General features: G+C 36.9%; 1 protein-coding gene across 1 annotated transcript in view; it reads right to left on the reverse strand.

The window, feature by feature from the left end:
- The window catches only part of LOC142342418 (uncharacterized), a 61,462-nt gene that overhangs the window by 32,893 nt on the left and 7,453 nt on the right, over positions 1 to 21,116 (reverse strand). Inside the window, exons 7-9 of the mRNA XM_075393738.1 lie at positions 15,739 to 18,040; positions 14,404 to 14,597; positions 701 to 875 (exon numbers count right to left, since the gene is read on the reverse strand). Coding sequence (XP_075249853.1) covers positions 701 to 875; positions 14,404 to 14,597; positions 15,739 to 18,040 — 2,671 coding nt within the window. The remainder of the gene's footprint in view (positions 1 to 700; positions 876 to 14,403; positions 14,598 to 15,738; positions 18,041 to 21,116) is intronic.

Consider the following 21,116-nt stretch of genomic DNA (forward strand, 5'->3'; position numbering starts at 1 on the left):
CTCTTTCTCTCCCCCCCTCTCTCTCTCTCTCTCTCTCTCTCTCTATCTCTCTTTCTCTCTCTCTCTCTCTCTCTCTCTCTCTCTTTCTCTCTCATTCGTTTCTCTCTCATTCTCTCTCTCTCTCTCTCTCTCTCTCTCTCTCTCTCGCTCTCTCTCTCTCTCTCTCTCTCTCTCTCTCTCTCTCTCTCTCTCTCGTTCTTTCTCTCTCTCTCTCTCTAACTCTAAATGTACAATCAGACCTCGCCTCAAAACGCATAGAGTAACTGTCCAGCGTCAACATTAGACTAACGTCGGACGCATTGTTCTGCAACAGCCTGCTAGCGGTTGGCTTCGGTAGGGTGAGAGGACAGCGTGGGGGTGACTTAAGGAGAAGGTTCCAACTCTTAAGATTAAGAAACTACCAACAATAAATTTATATCTCAACAGTTTCGCTGAATCGCATCCTAGAGACTAGTAGAAAACTTCTTTAACCTTTAATACCCATTTAAACATGCCCCGGAAACGTAAATGAACACACAAACTGGTTTGGACTGGTGCTAAAACCCGGGTTCAGACATAACACCTTCAGATACGAGATACGACAATGAAAGAGATTTAGGGTTAATAAAAAAAATTGTTGAAGTGTTTTTTCTTTTTTAAATCATTATGAAACCAGGATTTGTGAACAAAAAATTAATATTCTGACAAAACAGGTGCTCACAGGTAATGTTTGCGAGGGTGTGATCTTCTCCGGGTAATTGTTGTTGTTGACTTGAGTTTTTGTTGTTGTTAATGTTGTTGTTTACGATGGTGCTGGAGTCAACAAGTGTCGAGTCCCCCTCCCCTCCTCCAGAACCAGCCTCACTGTTGTGACTGGTGCTACGTATAAATGGATTCTGAAGAAAAAAATAATCAGTTTTCGCTGTTTTTTCAAGTCCCAGTGAAACGATGCTCGAATTAAATTGATAATTTCGAAAAAAAAAGAATTTAGAAAAGATTATTAGAAAAAAATTTTGAAGCCATTAAAAGCCTTGCAAAGGTTTCAGGTTTCAATGTGACCAATTTTTTATACTGATATTAAGCAATATCAATATTTCACCAAAATTTTTATAAAACATGTCATCAGTTATCATGAAAGATGAATTTAGGCAGCATTTTATCAAGTTTCGTTTCACTGGGTTTGTTTCACAGATATTTCTTCACATTTCAGGAAGCGAGATAAGCAGCGAATGATAATTGTTTAATAAGTGCCCGATAACCCTTTGAAATAATCCTAGCAAAAGCTGCAGTCGAAGCGAACTAAAAACTATCTGGTTTTTCATTTCACGACGGTAAGAAAAGATAATTATCTCATTATATTTTAAAAAAAAATAGAATTTAATATCAAAGAAGCCTAGCAAATATTACAACGGAAAAACGAGTATTTTGTTTGAGTAAATTTACTAGAATTTACTGGTCAGTTGTACACAGCAGCTGTTATAAAGACAGCTTAATTTGGAAATAATTGCGTAAAAGGTCTTTCCGTTACCAATCTAGAGCCCCAAAAAATTTAGGCCTTCTTAAATACTTCAATTCTGTCTCATCTGTTGGATAAAAAAAGTACAACCTGTGAATTAGTTTGTGCTCAATCTATTGATATTAATTCTACAATTCACAAACTCTATTTTTATGGCTACCGTCGAGGTATTCGCACTAAAACTCCAAAAAAGTATTGCTTTTCGATCTTTTATACGTAATTTTGAGAAGGAACTATAGTACCTAATTAGCAGGAAACAATCTTCTGAATGATTTCTATAAAAAAGTGCTGATCAAATTAGCAGCCGATGCTAATAATAGTTATAACCACGCACGTACATTATATTCTAACTAAATCATAGGTTTCTTCGAATAAGTAGACCACTGAGTTAGCCTAAAATGTGGATTAAAAAGATAAATTGAAATCTGATCATACATAACTCCAACCGATCAGTTAACTTCTGATAACACCAACCAATCAAATTAAAACTTGAAAAAACTTCGTTTTAAAAATTGCACCTAAAGCTCTTCTTGGTCACAGTTTTTCGCTAATTCGACAAAAGCTTTAGCAATTATTGTTAATTAGTCGCAACAGTCGTTGAACTTGATTCGCATTATTGACGTTACGAGTTTGCAATCAATCTGTGTTTAGCTACTTTTATGTCGCTTTATCAGTCAAATAGAAGCACCAAAACCTTTCCAGAGACCCGAAAAGCAATAAAAAGTTTTATGAAATATTACGTTGCTTGCTTGAAATTACAGCCACATATTCGGCAGAAAAGGTTTTTAAAAGTGAAATAAAATAATTATATTCAAAGGAACAGTGCCATAAAAATTATCAAACCCTCTCAGTAAGAAAAGATTTTAACAAAATTTTAACCTTTTTCTACCTTTTTCAGACCTCTCCTCTCTTGACTGTGCGAGAAGCAGTCATTGTTAAACAATGCTGCCGTAGCTGAAAATCAAAATTGTTTTAAAAAATACATTTAGAAAAGCAAATAAGAAATCAATCTATTTATGCCTAGTGAGTAACAGCAGACAATTTGCTGATAAGTTCATAGAAACTCAGCATTAGAAACTCATGGAATAAACATAAAATTCGACTTCAGTCGAAAAAAACCACACAGAATAAACTAGCATTGTTATCTATAAACCAGAACGGATGCCAGTAGTATAAGTAAATGACTAGTAGTAGTAGTAGGGGGGGGGGGGGGGTCACGCACTGTAAAAAAACGACCCCCCTCATTTTCGGCCGAAAGTTCTAAACTTTAAAAATTTTTATAAACGGTTTAAATTCAAATGGGGGATGTTATTTCTTATTCTTGAGCTTATTTTAAACCCTTTTTAACATTTCGGCTTTTTAACCTTCGGCATTCTGGGACTATTCCAAATTCTTTCTCGCTTGAACTTATTCGCTTGTACTGATTGTCTGGCTAATTTACACTAATTCCTCAGTTGGCATTTTTCTGTAGATACTCTAGACAAGGTCTGGCAATTAGTTGAATCAGAGAATGCCCTCTCGTTGTTTGGAAAAGCTTACTTCTCTGTAGTGCGTCAAAACGTTTTTCGGAAAGTGAATGGGAATTGTTACGTGTGATGACTAGCTTGTAAACAAATCGACCAGAAGCCTACCGGCCCAGTAATTTTTGTCAAGTTGGGAGCTAAAACAATGCAACTTTTTATTGTTATTATAACTGAAACAAATCAATTCCTCAACATCAAAGAAATTAGTAATAAACAATGTCCTCCGGGGAGACGCTCTAGTCCAGACATACTTTTATTACCTCCAGCTGATGAGCAAATCTGGAGTCCGGGTTATCACAAAATCAATTGTCAGCGTGTAGTCAAGTTTCAATCTCATGTTTCTTGAACCTAATTGTTTTACTTTCAGTTTTCCCTTACACTTATCCAGAATCTTTTGTTGAGTACTTTGAGTTTCTATTTTGCTTTTCTGATTCTACAAATCTACCGTACCAACGGAGGGAACAGTAACTGAAACAAAACAAGAATTGGCATTTCTCTTAAGGTAAAGAACAGAAAGATAGATTCAAGCTGAATTTAAAGCACAAATAATTTGCTTTATAAAATTGGAAAAGGGGATTGGGTAAAGGGGAAAAGGAAAAGGGGAAAAGGAAAAGGGATATTGTCGTTAACTTGATTTGATTTGAGCTCAAACCCACTGGATAAATTTAAGAAATTGGTAATCGAACCAGCTCAGTAATAATGTTGATTTAAAAAAGCCAATTTTTGTCAAACTTTTCGGTAGCAGGGCAACACGATCAGCTGCAGTATTTTTAAGACTGGTTTCAAAAGAAGGTCAGACACAACAATGGAAAAGAACTCTATGCCGTAAGTAAAAAAGTATAATCAATGGGGTTTTGGTGACTGAAATTTAGGCTGGTAGAGAAAACGATGAGGTTTGTTATTGTTTACTTGAGCCATGCAGACTCTATTTGTTGATAGAATGGAGGATTTTTTGATTATGTAGTTCTCCCATGGATTAACGTTGCCATTAGGATACTTAAAAGTTAACACTCTCTTCAGGTCGGAAGTTATTGTGTTTGATGATCTCCCTGAAACACAAAAAAAGATACCAGAGGTCATTGTGCTGGATTCATAGGATGAAATGGAGAACTCGTCCCCTGTACAAGAAACTGGTAGTGTGTTTTCTGTACCCGATAACCTTGGTGTCCGGTCGGCTTCCTCGAAAAAAGTTTCATTGGAAACTGCATGTTCCAAGTGCAAGTACTACGAAAAGATGTACAATCAGGCTAAAATATACTACAATGCCGGGGCCTTGAAACTAGCAAAAGCGGAAAAGTTGAACAGAAAATCGGATCGTGAAAACAAGAAGATTCGAGAAGATGCGAAAAAATACTAAAACGCTGCGGATTCCAAAGTTCAAAAACTAATCATCGGAAAATCAGAGAATCTACAGCTGAAATGGATCAATGAGGAACTGACTTTCGATCGGAAAGCTGCAGTGAAGGCGCGGAAAGTTTTGAAAAAACAGAGCGAAACCAAACAAATTTGATTACAAAGCTCAAAAATTTTTGCAACTCTCATTTTTACAAAAACTTTGACTCTTCGTATACTCTTGCTTTATATAGTCGGGTCACTGCCTTTTTTCATTGATAGCCTAATTCATTTCTTGAAAACCACCTTTTTTGGCAAACATCAGTTCTTATTTAGTTTTTTCCGTACCTATTCAATTTCTAACGTTCTTCAAAACACAGAATATAGGAAAGAAAATTTTTCGTCGGTACCCGAGCTCCAAATTAGCTGCTCGGTACCTAATCGAGTTTCGACTTTCATCAATAAGAGATAATCAGGAAAAAGAACTTGTGTATTCATACCTAAGCTACTCAAGTGGTACCTAATCAGGTTTTGACTTTTATCAATAAGAGGTGAGTTAAAAATGAAAAGGAACTTGTGTGTTGATACCTAAGCTACCCAAGTGGTACCCAATCAAATTTTGACTTATCAATAAGAAGTAATAATGAAAAGCAACTTGTGTATCGATACCTGAACTGCCCAAGTGGTACCTTATCGAGTTTTGAATTTTATTAATAAGGGGTAATAGTGAAAAAGAACTTGTGTTTTGATACCTAAGCTACCCAAGCGGTACCTAATCGAGTTTTGACCTTTTTTTACTAAGGTGTAAAAATAAAACAGAACTTGTGCAATGATAACTAAGCTACCCAAGTAGCACTTAAGCCAGTTTTGACTTTCATTAAAAAAGTAAGAATGAAAAACTACTTTTTAGGTGTTTAGGTTATTAGGTGTTTTGATACCTTAGCTACCCAAGCGGTACCTAATAGAGCTTTGACTTTAATCAAGAAGTGGTATCGATAAAAATTTTTTGTACACTGATACCTAAGCTACCTGCTTGTGCATATCAAGAGTATTAGTAAAAAATAACTTGTATTGAATCCTAAGCTACCTGCTGGTTACATAACCGAGTTTTAACTTGTACATATCAAGAATATTTGTGAAAAATATCTTGTGTATTGAATCCTAAGCTACCTGCTGGTTACATAACCGAGTTTTAACTTGTACATATCAAGAGTATTGGTGAAAAATAACTTGTGTATTGAATCCTAAGCTACCTGCTGGTTACCTAAGCGAGTTTTATTTTGTACATATCAAGGTTATTGGTGAAAAATAACTTGTGTATTGGATCCTAAGCTACCTGTTGGTTACTCAAGCGAGTTTTAACTTGTACATATCAAGGTTATTGGTGAAAAATAACTTGTGTATTGGATCCTAAGCCACCTGTTGGTTACCTAAGCGAGTTTTGACTTGTACACATCAAGAGTATTGTTGACATTTTTGTGGCCGAACAAAGTAGTGTGGAGAGCAAAAGGGAGTGCAAAGCGGAGAGCAACGAGGAGAGCAAGTTGGAAACCGACTGCAGAAAAGGAATAATTCAGTTAGTCCTTTTAAGTTTCACATCTTTTTGTCCAGTTTTTTTGGGTTTTTTTTCAAAACTCTCTCTTTGTCTCATGGCATTTTAATTCATCACCAATTTCTGATGTTGCTCGCCTTTATATTTTTGTTTGTTGATAAATTCTATATATATTGGGAATTAATTTTAATATCTTGTCTGGAGTACAAAGTCTTGAGATAAACAGTCTGAAGAGTAGCAGGAACTGTACTCGCTTGACGCCAGTAAACTCCTTGCCTTCTTAACTTTGGCAATCCCAATGAATGAGAAGCGGACCTGGCTGGTTTAGAGAAACCCCATTGCGAAAATTAGACGGCACCAGTTCACAAACTTTTAACACGCACCACCATTCACAAACACTCACTGAGTTCACTTAGACACTTAGATCAGTTGTAGGGTAGGCTATGACAGATTGCTACAATCGACAAAGATGATCTATGGAGGTAACTATGAACATGTTCCTAATTTTTTCGTGACAAAGAAGAGTTTTTGTTTGGCAATAAACACCAGCTACTTTTTTCATTTCCATCTGATAGCGCGGAAGCGTTTTAAACGCTGTTTTGACTTGTTTTTTGTGAACGGATTGTTTAATATTTGTGAAACTTGGGGTTGCTCAGTTGTAAACATGTTGCGAGGAATGAGCACAAATTCCTCAGTTGGCATTTTTCTGTAGATACTCTAGACAAGGTCTGGCAATTAGTTGAATCAGAGAATGCCCTCTCGTTGTTTGGAAAAGCTTACTTCTCTGTAGTGCGTCAAAACGTTTTTCGGAAAGTGAATGGGAATTGTTACGTGTGATGACTAGCTTGTAAACAAATCGACCAGAAGCCTACCGGCCCAGTAATTTTTGTCAAGTTGGGAGCTAAAACAATGCAACTTTTTATTGTTATTATAACTGAAACAAATCAATTCCTCAACATCAAAGAAATTAGTAATAAACAATGTCCCCCGGGGAGACGCTCTAGTCCAGACATACTTTTATTACCTCCAGCTGATGAGCAAATCTGGAGTCCGGGTTATCACAAAATCAATTGTCAGCGTGTAGTCAAGTTTCAATCTCATGTTTCTTGAACCTAATTGTTTTACTTTCAGTTTTCCCTTACACTTATCCAGAATCTTTTGTTGAGTACTTTGAGTTTCTATTTTGCTTTTCTGATTCTACAAATCTACCGTACCAACGGAGGGAACAGTAACTGAAACAAAACAAGAATTGGCATTTCTCTTAAGGTAAAGAACAGAAAGATAGATTCAAGCTGAATTTAAAGCACAAATAATTTGCTTTATAAAATTGGAAAAGGGGATTGGGTAAAGGGGAAAAGGAAAAGGGGAAAAGGAAAAGGGATATTGTCGTTAACTTGATTTGATTTGAGCTCAAACCCACTGGATAAATTTAAGAAATTGGTAATCGAACCAGCTCAGTAATAATGTTGATTTAAAAATGCCAATTTTTGTCAAACTTTTCGGTAGCAGGGCAACACGATCAGCAGCAGTATTTTTAGGACTGATTTCAAAAGAAGGTCAGACACAACAATGGAAAAGAACTCTATGCCGTAAGTAAAAAAGTATAATCAATGGGGTTTTGGTGACTGAAATTTAGGCTGGTAGAGAAAACGATGAGGTTTGTTATTGTTTACTTGACCCATGCAGACTCTATTTGTTGATAGAATGGAGGATTTTTTGATTATGTAGTTCTCCCATGGATTAACGTTGCCATTAGGATACTTAAAAGTTAACACTCTCTTCAGGTCGGAAGTTATTGTGTTTGATGATCTCCCTGAAACACAAAAAAAGATACCAGAGGTCATTGTGCTGGATTCATCGGATGAAATGGAGAACTCGCCCCCTGTACAAGAAACTGGTAGTGTGTTTTCTGTACCCGATAACCTTGGTGTCCGGTCGGCTTCCTCGAAAAAAGTTTCATTGGAAACTGCATGTTCCAAGTGCAAGTACTACGAAAAGATGTACAATCAGGCTAAAATATACTACAATGCCGGGGCCTTGAAACTAGCAAAAGCGGAAAAGTTGAACAGAAAATCGGATCGTGAAAACAAGAAGATTCGAGAAGATGCGAAAAAATACTAAAACGCTGCGGATTCCAAAGTTCAAAAACTAATCATCGGAAAATCAGAGAATCTACAGCTGAAATGGATCAATGAGGAACTGACTTTCGATCGGAAAGCTGCAGTGAAGGCGCGGAAAGTTTTGAAAAAACAGAGCGAAACCAAACAAATTTGATTACAAAGCTCAAAAATTTTTGCAACTCTCATTTTTACAAAAACTTTGACTGTTCGTATACTCTTGCTTTATATAGTCGGGTCACTGCCTTCTTTCATTGATAGCCTAATTCATTTCTTGAAAACCACCTTTTTTGGCAAACATCAGTTCTTATTTAGTTTTTTCCGTACCTATTCAACTTCTAACGTTCTTCAAAACACAGAATATAGGAAAGAAAATTTTTCGTCGGTACCCGAGCTCCAAATTAGCTGCTCGGTACCTAATCGAGTTTCGACTTTCATCAATAAGAGATAATCAGGAAAAAGAACTTGTGTATTCATACCTAAGCTACTCAAGTGGTACCTAATCAGGTTTTGACTTTTATCAATAAGAGGTGAGTTAAAAATGAAAAGGAACTTGTGTGTTGATACCTAAGCTACCCAAGTGGTACCCAATCAAATTTTGACTTATCAATAAGAAGTAATAATGAAAAGCAACTTGTGTATCGATACCTGAACTGCCCAAGTGGTACCTTATCGAGTTTTGAATTTTATTAATAAGGGGTAATAGTGAAAAAGAACTTGTGTTTTGATACCTAAGCTACCCAAGCGGTACCTAATCGAGTTTTGACCTTTTTTTACTAAGGTGTAAAAATAAAACAGAACTTGTGCAATGATAACTAAGCTACCCAAGTAGCACTTAAGCCAGTTTTGACTTTCATTAAAAAAGTAAGAATGAAAAACTACTTTTTAGGTGTTTAGGTTATTAGGTGTTTTGATACCTTAGCTACCCAAGCGGTACCTAATAGAGCTTTGACTTTAATCAAGAAGTGGTATCGATAAAAATTTTTTGTACACTGATACCTAAGCTACCTGCTTGTGCATATCAAGAGTATTAGTAAAAAATAACTTGTATTGAATCCTAAGCTACCTGCTGGTTACATAACCGAGTTTTAACTTGTACATATCAAGAGTATTGGTGAAAAATAACTTGTGTATTGAATCCTAAGCTACCTGCTGGTTACCTAAGCGAGTTTTATTTTGTACATATCAAGGTTATTGGTGAAAAATAACTTGTGTATTGGATCCTAAGCTACCTGTTGGTTACTCAAGCGAGTTTTAACTTGTACATATCAAGGTTATTGGTGAAAAATAACTTGTGTATTGGATCCTAAGCTACCTGTTGGTTACCTAAGCGAGTTTTGACTTGTACACATCAAGAGTATTGTTGACATTTTTGTGGCCGAACAAAGTAGTGTGGAGAGCAAAAGGGAGTGCAAAGCGGAGAGCAACGAGGAGAGCAAGTGGGAAACCGACTGCAGAAAAGGAATAATTCAGTTAGTCCTTTTAAGTTTCACATCTTTTTGTCCAGTTTTTTTGGGTTTTTTTTCAAAACTCTCTCTTTGTCTCATGGCATTTTAATTCATCACCAATTTCTGATGTTGCTCGCCTTTATATTTTTGTTTGTTGATAAATTCTATATATATTGGGAATTAATTTTAATATCTTGTCTGGAGTACAAAGTCTTGAGATAAACAGTCTGAAGAGTAGCAGGAACTGTACTCGCTTGACGCCAGTAAACTCCTTGCCTTCTTAACATTGGCAATCCCAATGAATGAGAAGCGGACCTGGCTGGTTTAGAGAAACCCCATTGCGAAAATTAGACGGCACCAGTTCACAAACTTTTAACACGCACCACCATTCACAAACACTCACTGAGTTCACTTAGACACTTAGATCAGTTGTAGGGTAGGCTATGACAGATTGCTACAATCGACACAGATGATCTATGGAGGTAACTATGAACATGTTCCTAATTTTTTCGTGACAAAGAAGAGTTTTTGTATGGCAATAAACACCAGCTACTTTTTTCATTTCCATCTGATAGCGCGGAAGCGTTTTAAACGCTGTTTTGACTTGTTTTTTGTGAACGGATTGTTTAATATTTGTGAAACTTGGGGTTGCTCAGTTGTAAACATGTTGCGAGGAATGAGCACAAATTCCTCAGTTGGCATTTTTCTGTAGATACTCTAGACAAGGTCTGGCAATTAGTTGAATCAGAGAATGCCCTCTCGTTGTTTGGAAAAGCTTACTTCTCTGTAGTGCGTCAAAACGTTTTTCGGAAAGTTGCCGCAGTTGAGATTCGAATTGCTGTAGTTCTTTCTTGTTGATTGGGACAACACCAGAGAGCACGTTCATTACACAATCGCTTAGGAACCAAATGAATTCAAAATCTTTGGCTAGAAAAATTCTCTTGCTTTTCGATTTGGGGTTGCTGTTAACGCACCAGCGCTTCAGCATAAGCAAATATCTCCTTTTTATTCGTAATTGGTGTAACAACAGCTTCCTCCGAAGGAATAGAAGGAATATAGAATACTGATGGTTCGGGACCAATGAGTTGTGAAGAAAATCGTAAGCCTTGACTTGTTTTAGGATCCAGGTCAATGATTAAATGTCCATCGGGTTGAGCTGTTGCTAATTTGTATGCGTCCTTGAGTAATTGGAGACAGTTTAAATGTTTTCCGAGGTATTCTATTTGCTGAATGACACGCAATGATTTGAATGAAACTATATGAGTTGTGTTTAGATCAATTGTCCGCGACCATTTACTCTGTTGGAATAAGTTGTGTTTGATGTAGATCACATGAAGTTTTCTGTGTCTTCCTGAGGTTGCTATTTTCACAAACTCTTTGTCGTTAAAAACTTCCTCGCATGAGTCATCATAAACGAGCAGACAGTCCGAAAGCTTTTTCGTTATATCCAATCCGGAATACTTGATGAACTCAATGCGCGGTATTTTTTGTTGTATAGCTGTAAATGTGTCCTGGAACTCTTTGTAGAAGTAATAAATTTTGAGAAATGCTGGGTAGAAGGACCTACCTTGCAGCATGTTGAATATGAGGTCAGTTTTCCCAGAACCACTTGGGCCTACAACCGCCATGAAGATCCTATCGTTTGTGAGAATGACTTTATTCATAATTTAGGATTTGGTAAAATATAACCAACCAGACTCGAAAGCAGTGCAATCCAAATTGATTTCTCTTCGCAACTCTCCGATATCAAGAATAGCATGGCAAAACAGAGACTAATCATGAGCACTATAATACTCACTTGAACGAAAAATATAATCTCTGATCGAGGGACTACGGTATTGGAACAGCAACGCCATGGAGGTCTCTCTCGGTTACCATCATCAAAAACCAAGTTTGTAATACCCCCATCAATTTCGTCTCTCGTAACTCGGGTACTCATTGAAACAGTTTTACTGATTTTACTTAACGTCTGTTTACTGGAACTGTAATTTGAAAAATGATCTTGCTAGACAATTTTTCCAAACTCATGTTCTGATTTTGTCTTCATATATTGTACCATAGCGCCCAAGGGCTTTTCTGAAGAAATTTAGTGGCGAAATGTAAAGATTTAGAGGGGGTCGTTTTTTTACAGTGCGTGACCCCCCCCCCCTACTACTACTAATCATTTACTTATACTACTGATGCCAATGTGTTTATTTGTGAAACAATTTCACGTCTTTACTAATAAATCGTAACTTCTCAAGCAAAGCCAATTTAGCAACTCATTTTAATCGTTTGATTTGAAAAAAAATGTCTCCTCATTTTTATAAAGAGACTAAAAGCTTATATTGACTTTGATTAAATTTTTTGACAAATATATTGATTGATTTTGAGCAGGAACTCAAGTGATTTTCCGCTTAAAACAGCTTTTTACAAAATAAAACTTTTTCTTGTTGACTGACTCACAAATCATTTAGTAACATGAGTAGTCCGTATTTTTCAAATATTTAAAGGTTTGAGAAATTATTCTCCAGTCAAATGAAATTTTGCTATTGCCCAACTGCGTCAGGTAAAGTTTCCAAGCACTAAAATTATGTAGGGTTTAGCTTTTCTTCTTTTCTTTAAACACATTCGACTAAAATATGAGATCAGTAAAACAGTTGACAGAAATCATTGTAGAGAAAAACTCTACAGATAAAGAAAATCGAATAAAGGATCAAAATAATTGAAAAGAAAAAAGGCAACTATTGATGCAAGCTGCTGGCGCCTAGCTTTACATGTTCGCGCAAACCGTTTCCGCAGAACAGTTATCTAGTTTTCTACTCTTTTAGGGTTTTTTCAATGTTCTAATGAAAAAGTAAAATACGCGGCACTTCTGTTATCATTTGTAGGTTTAAATGTTGAGGCTTTTTCCGTGATCAATTACAGAACCTTTTTGAGAAATCACATCCATTTTGAGTGATTTCACTTCAAAAACATTTTTTTGTTAACAATTACGCTGCCGAACACAGACCAGACGTTTTTTTTTAATTCAGTTTTTTGAAAACGTTCCCGATAAAAAAATCGTTTTGACGAATTTTTATAAATCACCGACAACTGCGGAAACAGTAGGAGGAATTGATTGCTATCGGTTGGTCGTTGATGGATTGAGTTATCTGTGAGATGAGATAGTGTATGATTTAGAAGCTTATCTCAATAATTTCAGCCTTTCAACGTTTTTGTGGACCGTATATTATACACTGCTAAGAATCTAGGACAACATCACAACAACTCTACAAGTTTTTCCGTTTATTAAGAATAAAATTCAAAGCGTTAAACGGTAAAAACGTTAAAAAAATTTCATTAAAAGATCAAAAGCACTCAATAAATTGTCTCAAAACATCCCGGGTCACCATTTCTTAGTAGTCAAACAAGGATCATATATGATATCATACAAATCATAACGTATTTCCTAGTAGGATCCTTGTATGACTACTAGGAAATCATACATGACTACTAGGAAATCATATATGAACCTTGTATGACTACTAGGAAATCATACATGACTACTAGGAAATCATATATGAACCTTGTATGACTACAAAGAAATCATATATGATCCTAGTATGAATACCGAGAATCATACATCTATTTTTCATAAATTTTAAAACCATTTATGTTTTTTCAAAATTTCATTCGGCAAGGACTCACTTATGTGATTCCCCGGCATCACATTGTGATCCGCCAAAAGACCCAAACGTACAATATCATTTGCAAAGTTGGGCACGCAATTAACGAGTAAGTCCAAATAGATAAATAAAGTTCTGATATTCTCTGAAGCCAGCTTATACCTATAAATGCTCATTTATAAAAAAATATTTGGAAAAATTTTTGCAGATAACCTCAAATTCGTTTTCTGAATGTATTTAAGTTGGAAAGTTATTCTTTTCGCTCACACAAAGAATCAAATGTGGACTGCAAATGCGATATAATAATTTATTATGTCCTCTGACTACATTAAGCCGGAATTTGTGAAACCAATCAATGTTTTATGCGTCGTATATGACCTTGTATGATTTCTCGGAAATTTTTTCAATATCAAAAGAAAATGAAAGATATACAGTTTTTAGGCTTTGAATTTTTTTGTATGATCCCTGTAGAATTTCTAGGAAATCATATATGATCCTTGTATGACTACTAAGAAATCATACAAATCATATATGACCTTGTATGAATACTAGGAATCATATATGACCTAGTATGACTACTAAGATTTGTGTATGATGAGCAACCGGGGATTGTTTGAGAGCAACTACAAGTTGACTCAAAAAGCTTTTCATCGATTTATAGTTACTTTAGAAGGTTGAGAGAACAAACTAGTATAAACTTTGCATTAAATAACCATGGCGAGAATTCGTATACTTTTTTAGAGTAACTAAGCCGCGAGGATCACAAAAGAACGAGAGAACGGGTTATACGAGATGCCCCAGTTCGTTAACTTAAGACCAGTTGGTGACATGGTTAGAACACTAGGATTACAAGAGAGAGATGCTGTTTCCAACAATCCATTACTGGTCAACTTTCACAGCAGTTGCGCCCGCTTATAGCCTTATCATGTTACAATTTTTTTTTAAAAATAATAAGTCTTTTAGATAACAAGGAAGTAAAATTTTGGGAGATAATGTATATTTCGAAATAAAGCAAGCGTGAATGATTAGACTAGATACCGTGGTGTTCGCAGAGCTCGACGATCGCTGAGCAAGGTTGTGATTTTTCCAGGACATGTATTTTTTTAATGAATCTCTTACTTTCTGGAAACATACTGAAAACGAAACATGAAATTTCATGAAAATTTTGACTTTACATTTCCGACTGCTCCTGTTTTAAGTGCACAATTTCTGAAATAACAAAGCGACCTTGGTTAATTCTTATGTGGTGACAATCTACTCAGCAATTCTGATGGAGAAATTTTACTGACATGATTGATTTGACGTCTCTGAACTTCAGGTGTCTGAGATAACTGGGAATGGAATGCAGGATTGCTTCCACCTGGGGAGTTGGGTGCTGGCATGGACTGTCTGGGGTCCACTAGGTGGTTGTATCGCATGGCTGGGGGAACAATGGCTGCTGCATTCACCGCTGCTCTCTGCGTGCGAGGGGACATCGACACATCTAAACCGTCAATTATTTTTTAAATAAAAAATGCTATCATTCTTTACAGACTAGCGATAGATGCCGACAGCGTTGAAATTTTTGATAATAAGCATTGTGATTTCTGCTTAATCGCAGCCGAACAGCATTAGGCCACAGCGGCCTGTTATTAGCGGTCTTTTTTCTTATTATTCTCCACATTTCTTTTCATTAGCGGAATTGTTCTGTTTTGGTGACTATGGCCACTTTTTTGCGTCTGGCACTTTCACGTGGAACCATCATTGCAGTTAAGGGTGGTCAGGCTATGATCAACCTGAAGTAATGTTTAAGGGAGAGCTCAGCCTCGCACAGCTGTTTGAAAATGAAAATCCGCCATCCAAATTGAACATTTCCAAAACTAAATTCATTACAAAACTGAAACCAAACCACAACCTACTGAGTATATATACTCAACATGATCGCTGTTTTTTCCGCGCATATGTATTAAGATCAGGGAGGCAAGCGAGTGCGAAAAATTCTGACACGCTCAAACGCTGGTATATACGTGAATAATTTTCGCTTTTTAAGTGTGCGTAAAATGGTGACAAGTTATCGATTCTAATCCTTTGATCTCGTCGCTGACTCTAATCTAGTCGTTGATTTGGGGGGATGAGTCACCAATTTACGCAGTGCTACTGTCGCTCAAAATTGGCATCAAGGATTTAACGAATTTAGTTTCGATTTATTCACATTTTGTCTGCAATGTTCGTTTTGTCACTGTTTTCAGCAAATGTGGTTTTTTCAAAACGTAATGGGGATATCAAACTTACAGCCCAGGTTGGTCCTTCTTAGAAAACATAAGAAACAGCCTAAATGCTTGAATTATGAAGGGCCAAAAGTTAGCACCTTCCTGCTATTGCTTCCAAGAACTATTATTGATCTTAGTGATGGTAGATACGGTTTCCCACAAATACCGATGCAAAAATAGTTGTCTTCGGAGGGAATTGAACCAATGGTCTATCTCACACTAGTCTGCTGCAATTTAACCAACTCAGAAATTGTCAGAAATCTTGATTTCCATACAATAGTTTCCAGGAAAGATTATTTTTCTTAATGCGAAGTGGAGTGTGAAACTACTTTCAACTAAATTTCACATATATGCGAATAGTGAAAAAATATCTACCTGTACTGGAAACATGAGGAGCAACTGCAGCTGCTGCCAGAAACACCGGATGTTGATTTTGCCCAGTTGGGGTAATCACATCGCCACCTTTAGCCGGATCCTGGTGATCTGGAACCACAGGGTTTGAATTGAACCTCCCCCCACCTCCAGTGTGCTTTCTGAGCAACGATGGAATCTTCAGTTTCAAAGATTTCTTGTTCTTAGAAGTGCTACTAGTCGTCGATTCTTCGGAACTTTGCTTTTGAGGTCGCTTGTTCACGGGAGTTCCTCCGCGCTTGACGGGAATTGAGCTTTGTTTCGGCATCTTAGAGCCCCCTTTCGGTTTTTTAGATTGCTTTTCATTAACACAATTATCATCACTTTCGCTATTAACGTTTGGGTAAACTAAGGCGTCAGTTTGCAAATGTTGTTCACCGCTTACTTGAGGAGCTCCAAACGTCGGGGGAGCTTCATTTCGGTTGTCCAGACTCGGCGATTGCGGGGGTGATGCATACTTCCGAGCGATTTCTCGAATCCACGGGTCATGGTGACTCAAAACCCGGTTGAAACTCATATCGCCTTGGGGAGAATTCCCGCTGCCTTGAGACATAGGACTATGACCACCAACAGGTATTTGCAAAGGTCCAGTTTGGAGATTTTGAGGTTGTTTTGGGTTTTCAGATGGACTGAAATCGCGCCGTTGGTTGGGACTTGGGTGATTTGGCGGTAATGCTGGAGGGTTCTGAACCTGGTTTTTGTTTTTCTTTGGTCGTGAATTGGATCGACGTCTGCTAAACGGGCTTTTCAAACCCGACTCTTTGGGTTCCTTTTGGTTCTCATTTTTGGAGCTTTCCGAATTTGCCGACACTGATCGTTGTAAGTTGTTCGATTGTTTGCTAAACATTGGCAACCGCGATTGCCGCGTTTTGGTGTCTTTGGGTGAGGCGAGATTTGAGGGTCCCTTGTTTGACGTGTCAGGATTTCCTTGAAAATTTCCCGAAGGGCTATGAATGTGACCTTGAAGTTGACCTTGACCTTGGACTTGAACACCACTTGATCCCAAAGAAGTTCTACTGTTGCCATGACTACCACTGGATTGGGTTGGCTGGCTGTAGTTATAACCTGATTGGTTATTACTTATACTACTAGCTGTTGACTGATTGCTAACGGGTGGCGTCAAAGGAGCGCGTCGTGGAACCCGAGGTCTAAAATCGCCGGTGCCAGTTTTGGTCAATTTGCTGTTCGGAGAGCTATAGCTATGAGGACTGGATTCTTGCATAGAGTTGCTGCGTCTCGGCGCTGACATTTCTTCACTTTCGAAGCTATTCGTTGATGGTGATGGAATACAAAATGCACTGTTGATTTGTTCCTGAGCAGTCGAGGCACTCGGAGGCATCGGCAAAAAGTCGTACAATTCTTCCCTGATGACTTCCTCCTTTTTCTCTTCTTCAGTCGGTTGCGTCACTTCTTGTACCGGCCAATCAGGATTGAGCTGATGCCCCTGCCAATCAGCACTCGGATTGGCTCCTGGCCAATCAGAGTTCGACTGTTGTGTCTGCCAATTAGAGCTAGGCTGATTTGACAACCAATCAGAATTTTGCTGTTGAGCTGTTAAGTTTGACGACGCCTGGTTATAAGAAGCGTTTGCGCCCATCTTTAAGTTTTGCCCAAAATTATTAGGGTTACCCTGGCTCGTAGTTGGCAAAGGAGGGTTGGAATTGACATTTGCGCCGTAATTTGGCGGCTTTTCGATTCTCAAATTCGGTATATGTTTGCTTCGGAACTTTGACTCTAGATGTAGATAGCTTTGAATTGGCGCTTTTTTGGCAACTGGAGGACTTTGAACAATTTCCATATATAGCGGGTTTGCACTCTCGGGTTTAAGAGTTTCATCTCTAATTGACACCGGATTGCTTTGGTGTTTGAACCCTTGATTTTGGTTATCATTATAACCAGTCTGACTAACATTGTTGTTAAACTGAGTAATAATTGTCTTCGACGGAATAGGGTTGCTAAGCTGTCGATCATAACCTGACGGGTTTGGTTTTCCGTTATTTCCGAGCAATTTTCGATTGTCAAAAGCGCAAGCGATTCTCCGACTGTTGTCAATGGTGGGTTGAACAACCCCCGACTCGGCAGAGTTCGAATGAGAGCTGTTCGAGTGCTCTAAGGGAGTCTTTCCAGAACCGACAAAACGCGATTGGTTGTCGATGTCGGAAGCTTCACTGCGAGCGATGAAATTGTTATGAGTTTCGTTCAATTTAACCTTCTTCTCGATGCTGGGGGCAATTTGGTCCAGAACGCTCAAAATTTCCTCCAATTGCTTAAAAGAAAGACAATTAATTAAATTAATTAAACAATTTAAGAAAAAAAAAATACAAAAATAGTCTCGTTATTGCTGACAAATTTTCGATAAGAAAATAAAAGCCCACAAAAGAACTTCTTTGTAACCCGCATTTTTTAATGCCAACTTCGACCAGAAAAACCGCAATTTATGAAAATTTTTGTGGCCAAAATTTTCAAATTTTAACTATAAACTGAACTTTACACTTTGTTCTCTTTAGATGTATTCAACCATTTCCTACTCAACTTGTCGGTTCCAATATTTTTCTTTGATATTTTTCTTTCAATATTCTTTGAAAACTATTGCCTTTGAAAAAAAAATCCGGTTAGTTATAAAAACGATGGTCTTTAACGTAAAAATTACAATTAACGCTGCTCTAATTTCCCGATAACTGTTCGTGGCAATTTTTGCATGTTTCTATTTGGTATCATTAAGAGTACTTTATACAATCTCTTATACGTTTCCATTTACTATTATTAACCATATTTTCTGTAACTTGTCGCTCACAAGTTTCAGCTCTTTTTTCCGCATGCGGGTTTTACGGAAATTTAACAAAAGTTGTAATATTTTGCAAATCTTTGTCACAATTTTTGTCAACTCTGGTTGATACGCTTGTTGTGGGGCAAGGAATTTGATGGTTGTTATATTTTATTTTTGTTTATATTTTGTGAGCATTACGGTAAACAAAATTTCGTGACATCACAATAATTTCTTGTGAAGACATCACCACGATATTCGAAGAGGTTTTGGTATTTCTCGGTAATGTATTCTAATCTTTCCAAGAAACAAAAACTGAATCAAACGACTAAAGTTATTTTAACTTACCCTAAATTGACACTTTTCGCTCTATTTCTCAAAGAAAGGGTGATTTTCGCAAATCTTTGAAAAAGTATGCAAATTGATTTTTCAGACAGGTAACTAAAATAATGAAAATACAGAGACGATAGATAAGCTGATCAAAAAACATTACCGGTTAAACAAAACTTCCCAATTTTTTAATCATTTTTTTCATAGCACGGTCAGGTACGTAAATAAACCAAACATAAATGAAAATAATAATACCAGAAAAATTATCAGAAAACATTATTTTTTTTCGTTAATCAAAAATCTTCTGTATGTACCTGTAAAGCCGTCAGAAATTAGCCAGTAACTAATAATGCGAAATATCAATGCTAGCAAAAACAAAATAATTGTTGAAACTCAATCATAAAGATGAACTAAATAACAGAGGAATGAAAAAAATCGAGAAAAAACTGCAGTCATTGGTTATATTTATTTCTGATAACTAAGTATGTAAGCAAAAATTAAATTTAAATTTACAAACCAGAAAAGTAAAATTTATTTCCAGAACCAGATTTAACAATCTTGTCTGGTCGAAAAAGTAAGGCTGGGTAAAGTAGATCAATTAATTGTTTCAATCTTATACCACTGAAAAGCAGTTTTCAGAGATGGAAAGTAGAAAAAAAGTTGTCGCGATACGCCTCATTTGACAACCAAAAAACGGTTGGTTTGCTACGTTCAAATTAATTTGATTCATTTTACTCGCATCTTGTTGTTTATCTTCAAAATTTCGAAGTGTACATTATTCTGTGAACAACAAAATCGTCAATTCAAAATTTTTCTGAAATTCTCCGTAGAAGGTTATAACGGACTTGGTCAAACACGCCTTGCCAAAGAAAGATTTAAGGTGAAATTACTTCTCTACTCTTTTCTTAGAATTCTATCCATTTTTTCTGCATTAGAGCAACTTTGTTTTCTCTATGTCAGGTACTTATTTACAGTTGGTGTTTTATATTTACATTCTTTATGTCGAGCTCGTTCATTTTATCTAGCTTTTTCATATGACTTCAATTTCAACCTTCTTAGTGGCACTCCTGTTTATGCATTCAGCTATGTACATACCGAGCTTTAATCCAACTAAGAACGTCATTATTGTATAGAAAACGGACAGAATAGTTGGTAAATAACGCGAGCTGAAATTTCAAAATTCTTCACAATATTTTTGCTGGTTTTTTAAACTTTGTCCGAGATATCTAGTGAGATTGCGCAAATCATTTTGTCCTTTCATATCATAATTCTTCTTTAACTTTTTCTCGCCAATTTTTTTTTGAAACCATGATCAGGGTGTTTTAAGGCTGCAATTTTACACTGCTCCAGAGTAAGTTCAGAGAATATTTTTTTGTCCTGTATTTTTCTATGAAAAGTCTATATTATGACATGATTATAGTACTGCTCAGAGTAAAAATGCAGAATTGAAATATTATGCTTCAGCGCTGTTTTACAAGTTACTATGATCCGGGCAACTAAAAGATCTTACATTTTAATAACTGTTACGATACATGGAAAGATCATGTCAAGATGGTCGATGGTTTAAATCATGTTTCTCAATAGGGCCATCAAATTTGGTTTTACGGATATTACAAAGTCTCTGCCTAATTTGGTTAAAGTAAGGAATCAGCAATTTTGAGGGATTTGAGTTTACCCCCCCCCCCCCCCCCCTAACCGTCAGACTGATAAAATTAAACAGTCTTTTGCGCCAGCCTCGAATTGTCGAGAATTGAGTGTTACTAAAATAAGTCTATTTGTTTACAAAATCTTGAGGCATATCCCGTCATAACTGTCTCCATGCGCTATTAAACTCCAAAACTGTTCCGGTCTCAATTTCGAGGAAATATACGAGAAGCTAAACAAACAAGCCAACGGGGGCTATACCTAAACCAATGAAGCTGCAGATCATTGAATATTCATTTAGGAAACTGTTGTTTAAAAATGTAAAATGTTACATCCCCCTCCCCCCCCCCCCCCACCCCACCCCCCAACCCCCATCAACCCTGGTACACTATGCAACCCTTAAGCCTTTAGGAAGTCAATCAATATGTCGTAAATTATTACGTGGTCTCTTTCCCATTGCACAAATTCACAAAATATAGTCCTCTTACCAGTACGAGGTTATGTAGATGGGCCGGAAGGGGGGGTAGCTTCTATTATGAAAGAAAAATACCAATAACACTGGGATCAGGTTCTGTTGCAGCTCCTAAGAAGTAGGAATTCTATC

The sequence above is a fragment of the Convolutriloba macropyga genome, chromosome 7, assembly GCF_964194025.1.
Source record: "Convolutriloba macropyga chromosome 7, txConMacr16.3, whole genome shotgun sequence".
Lineage (NCBI taxonomy): Eukaryota > Metazoa > Xenacoelomorpha > Acoela > Convolutidae > Convolutriloba > Convolutriloba macropyga.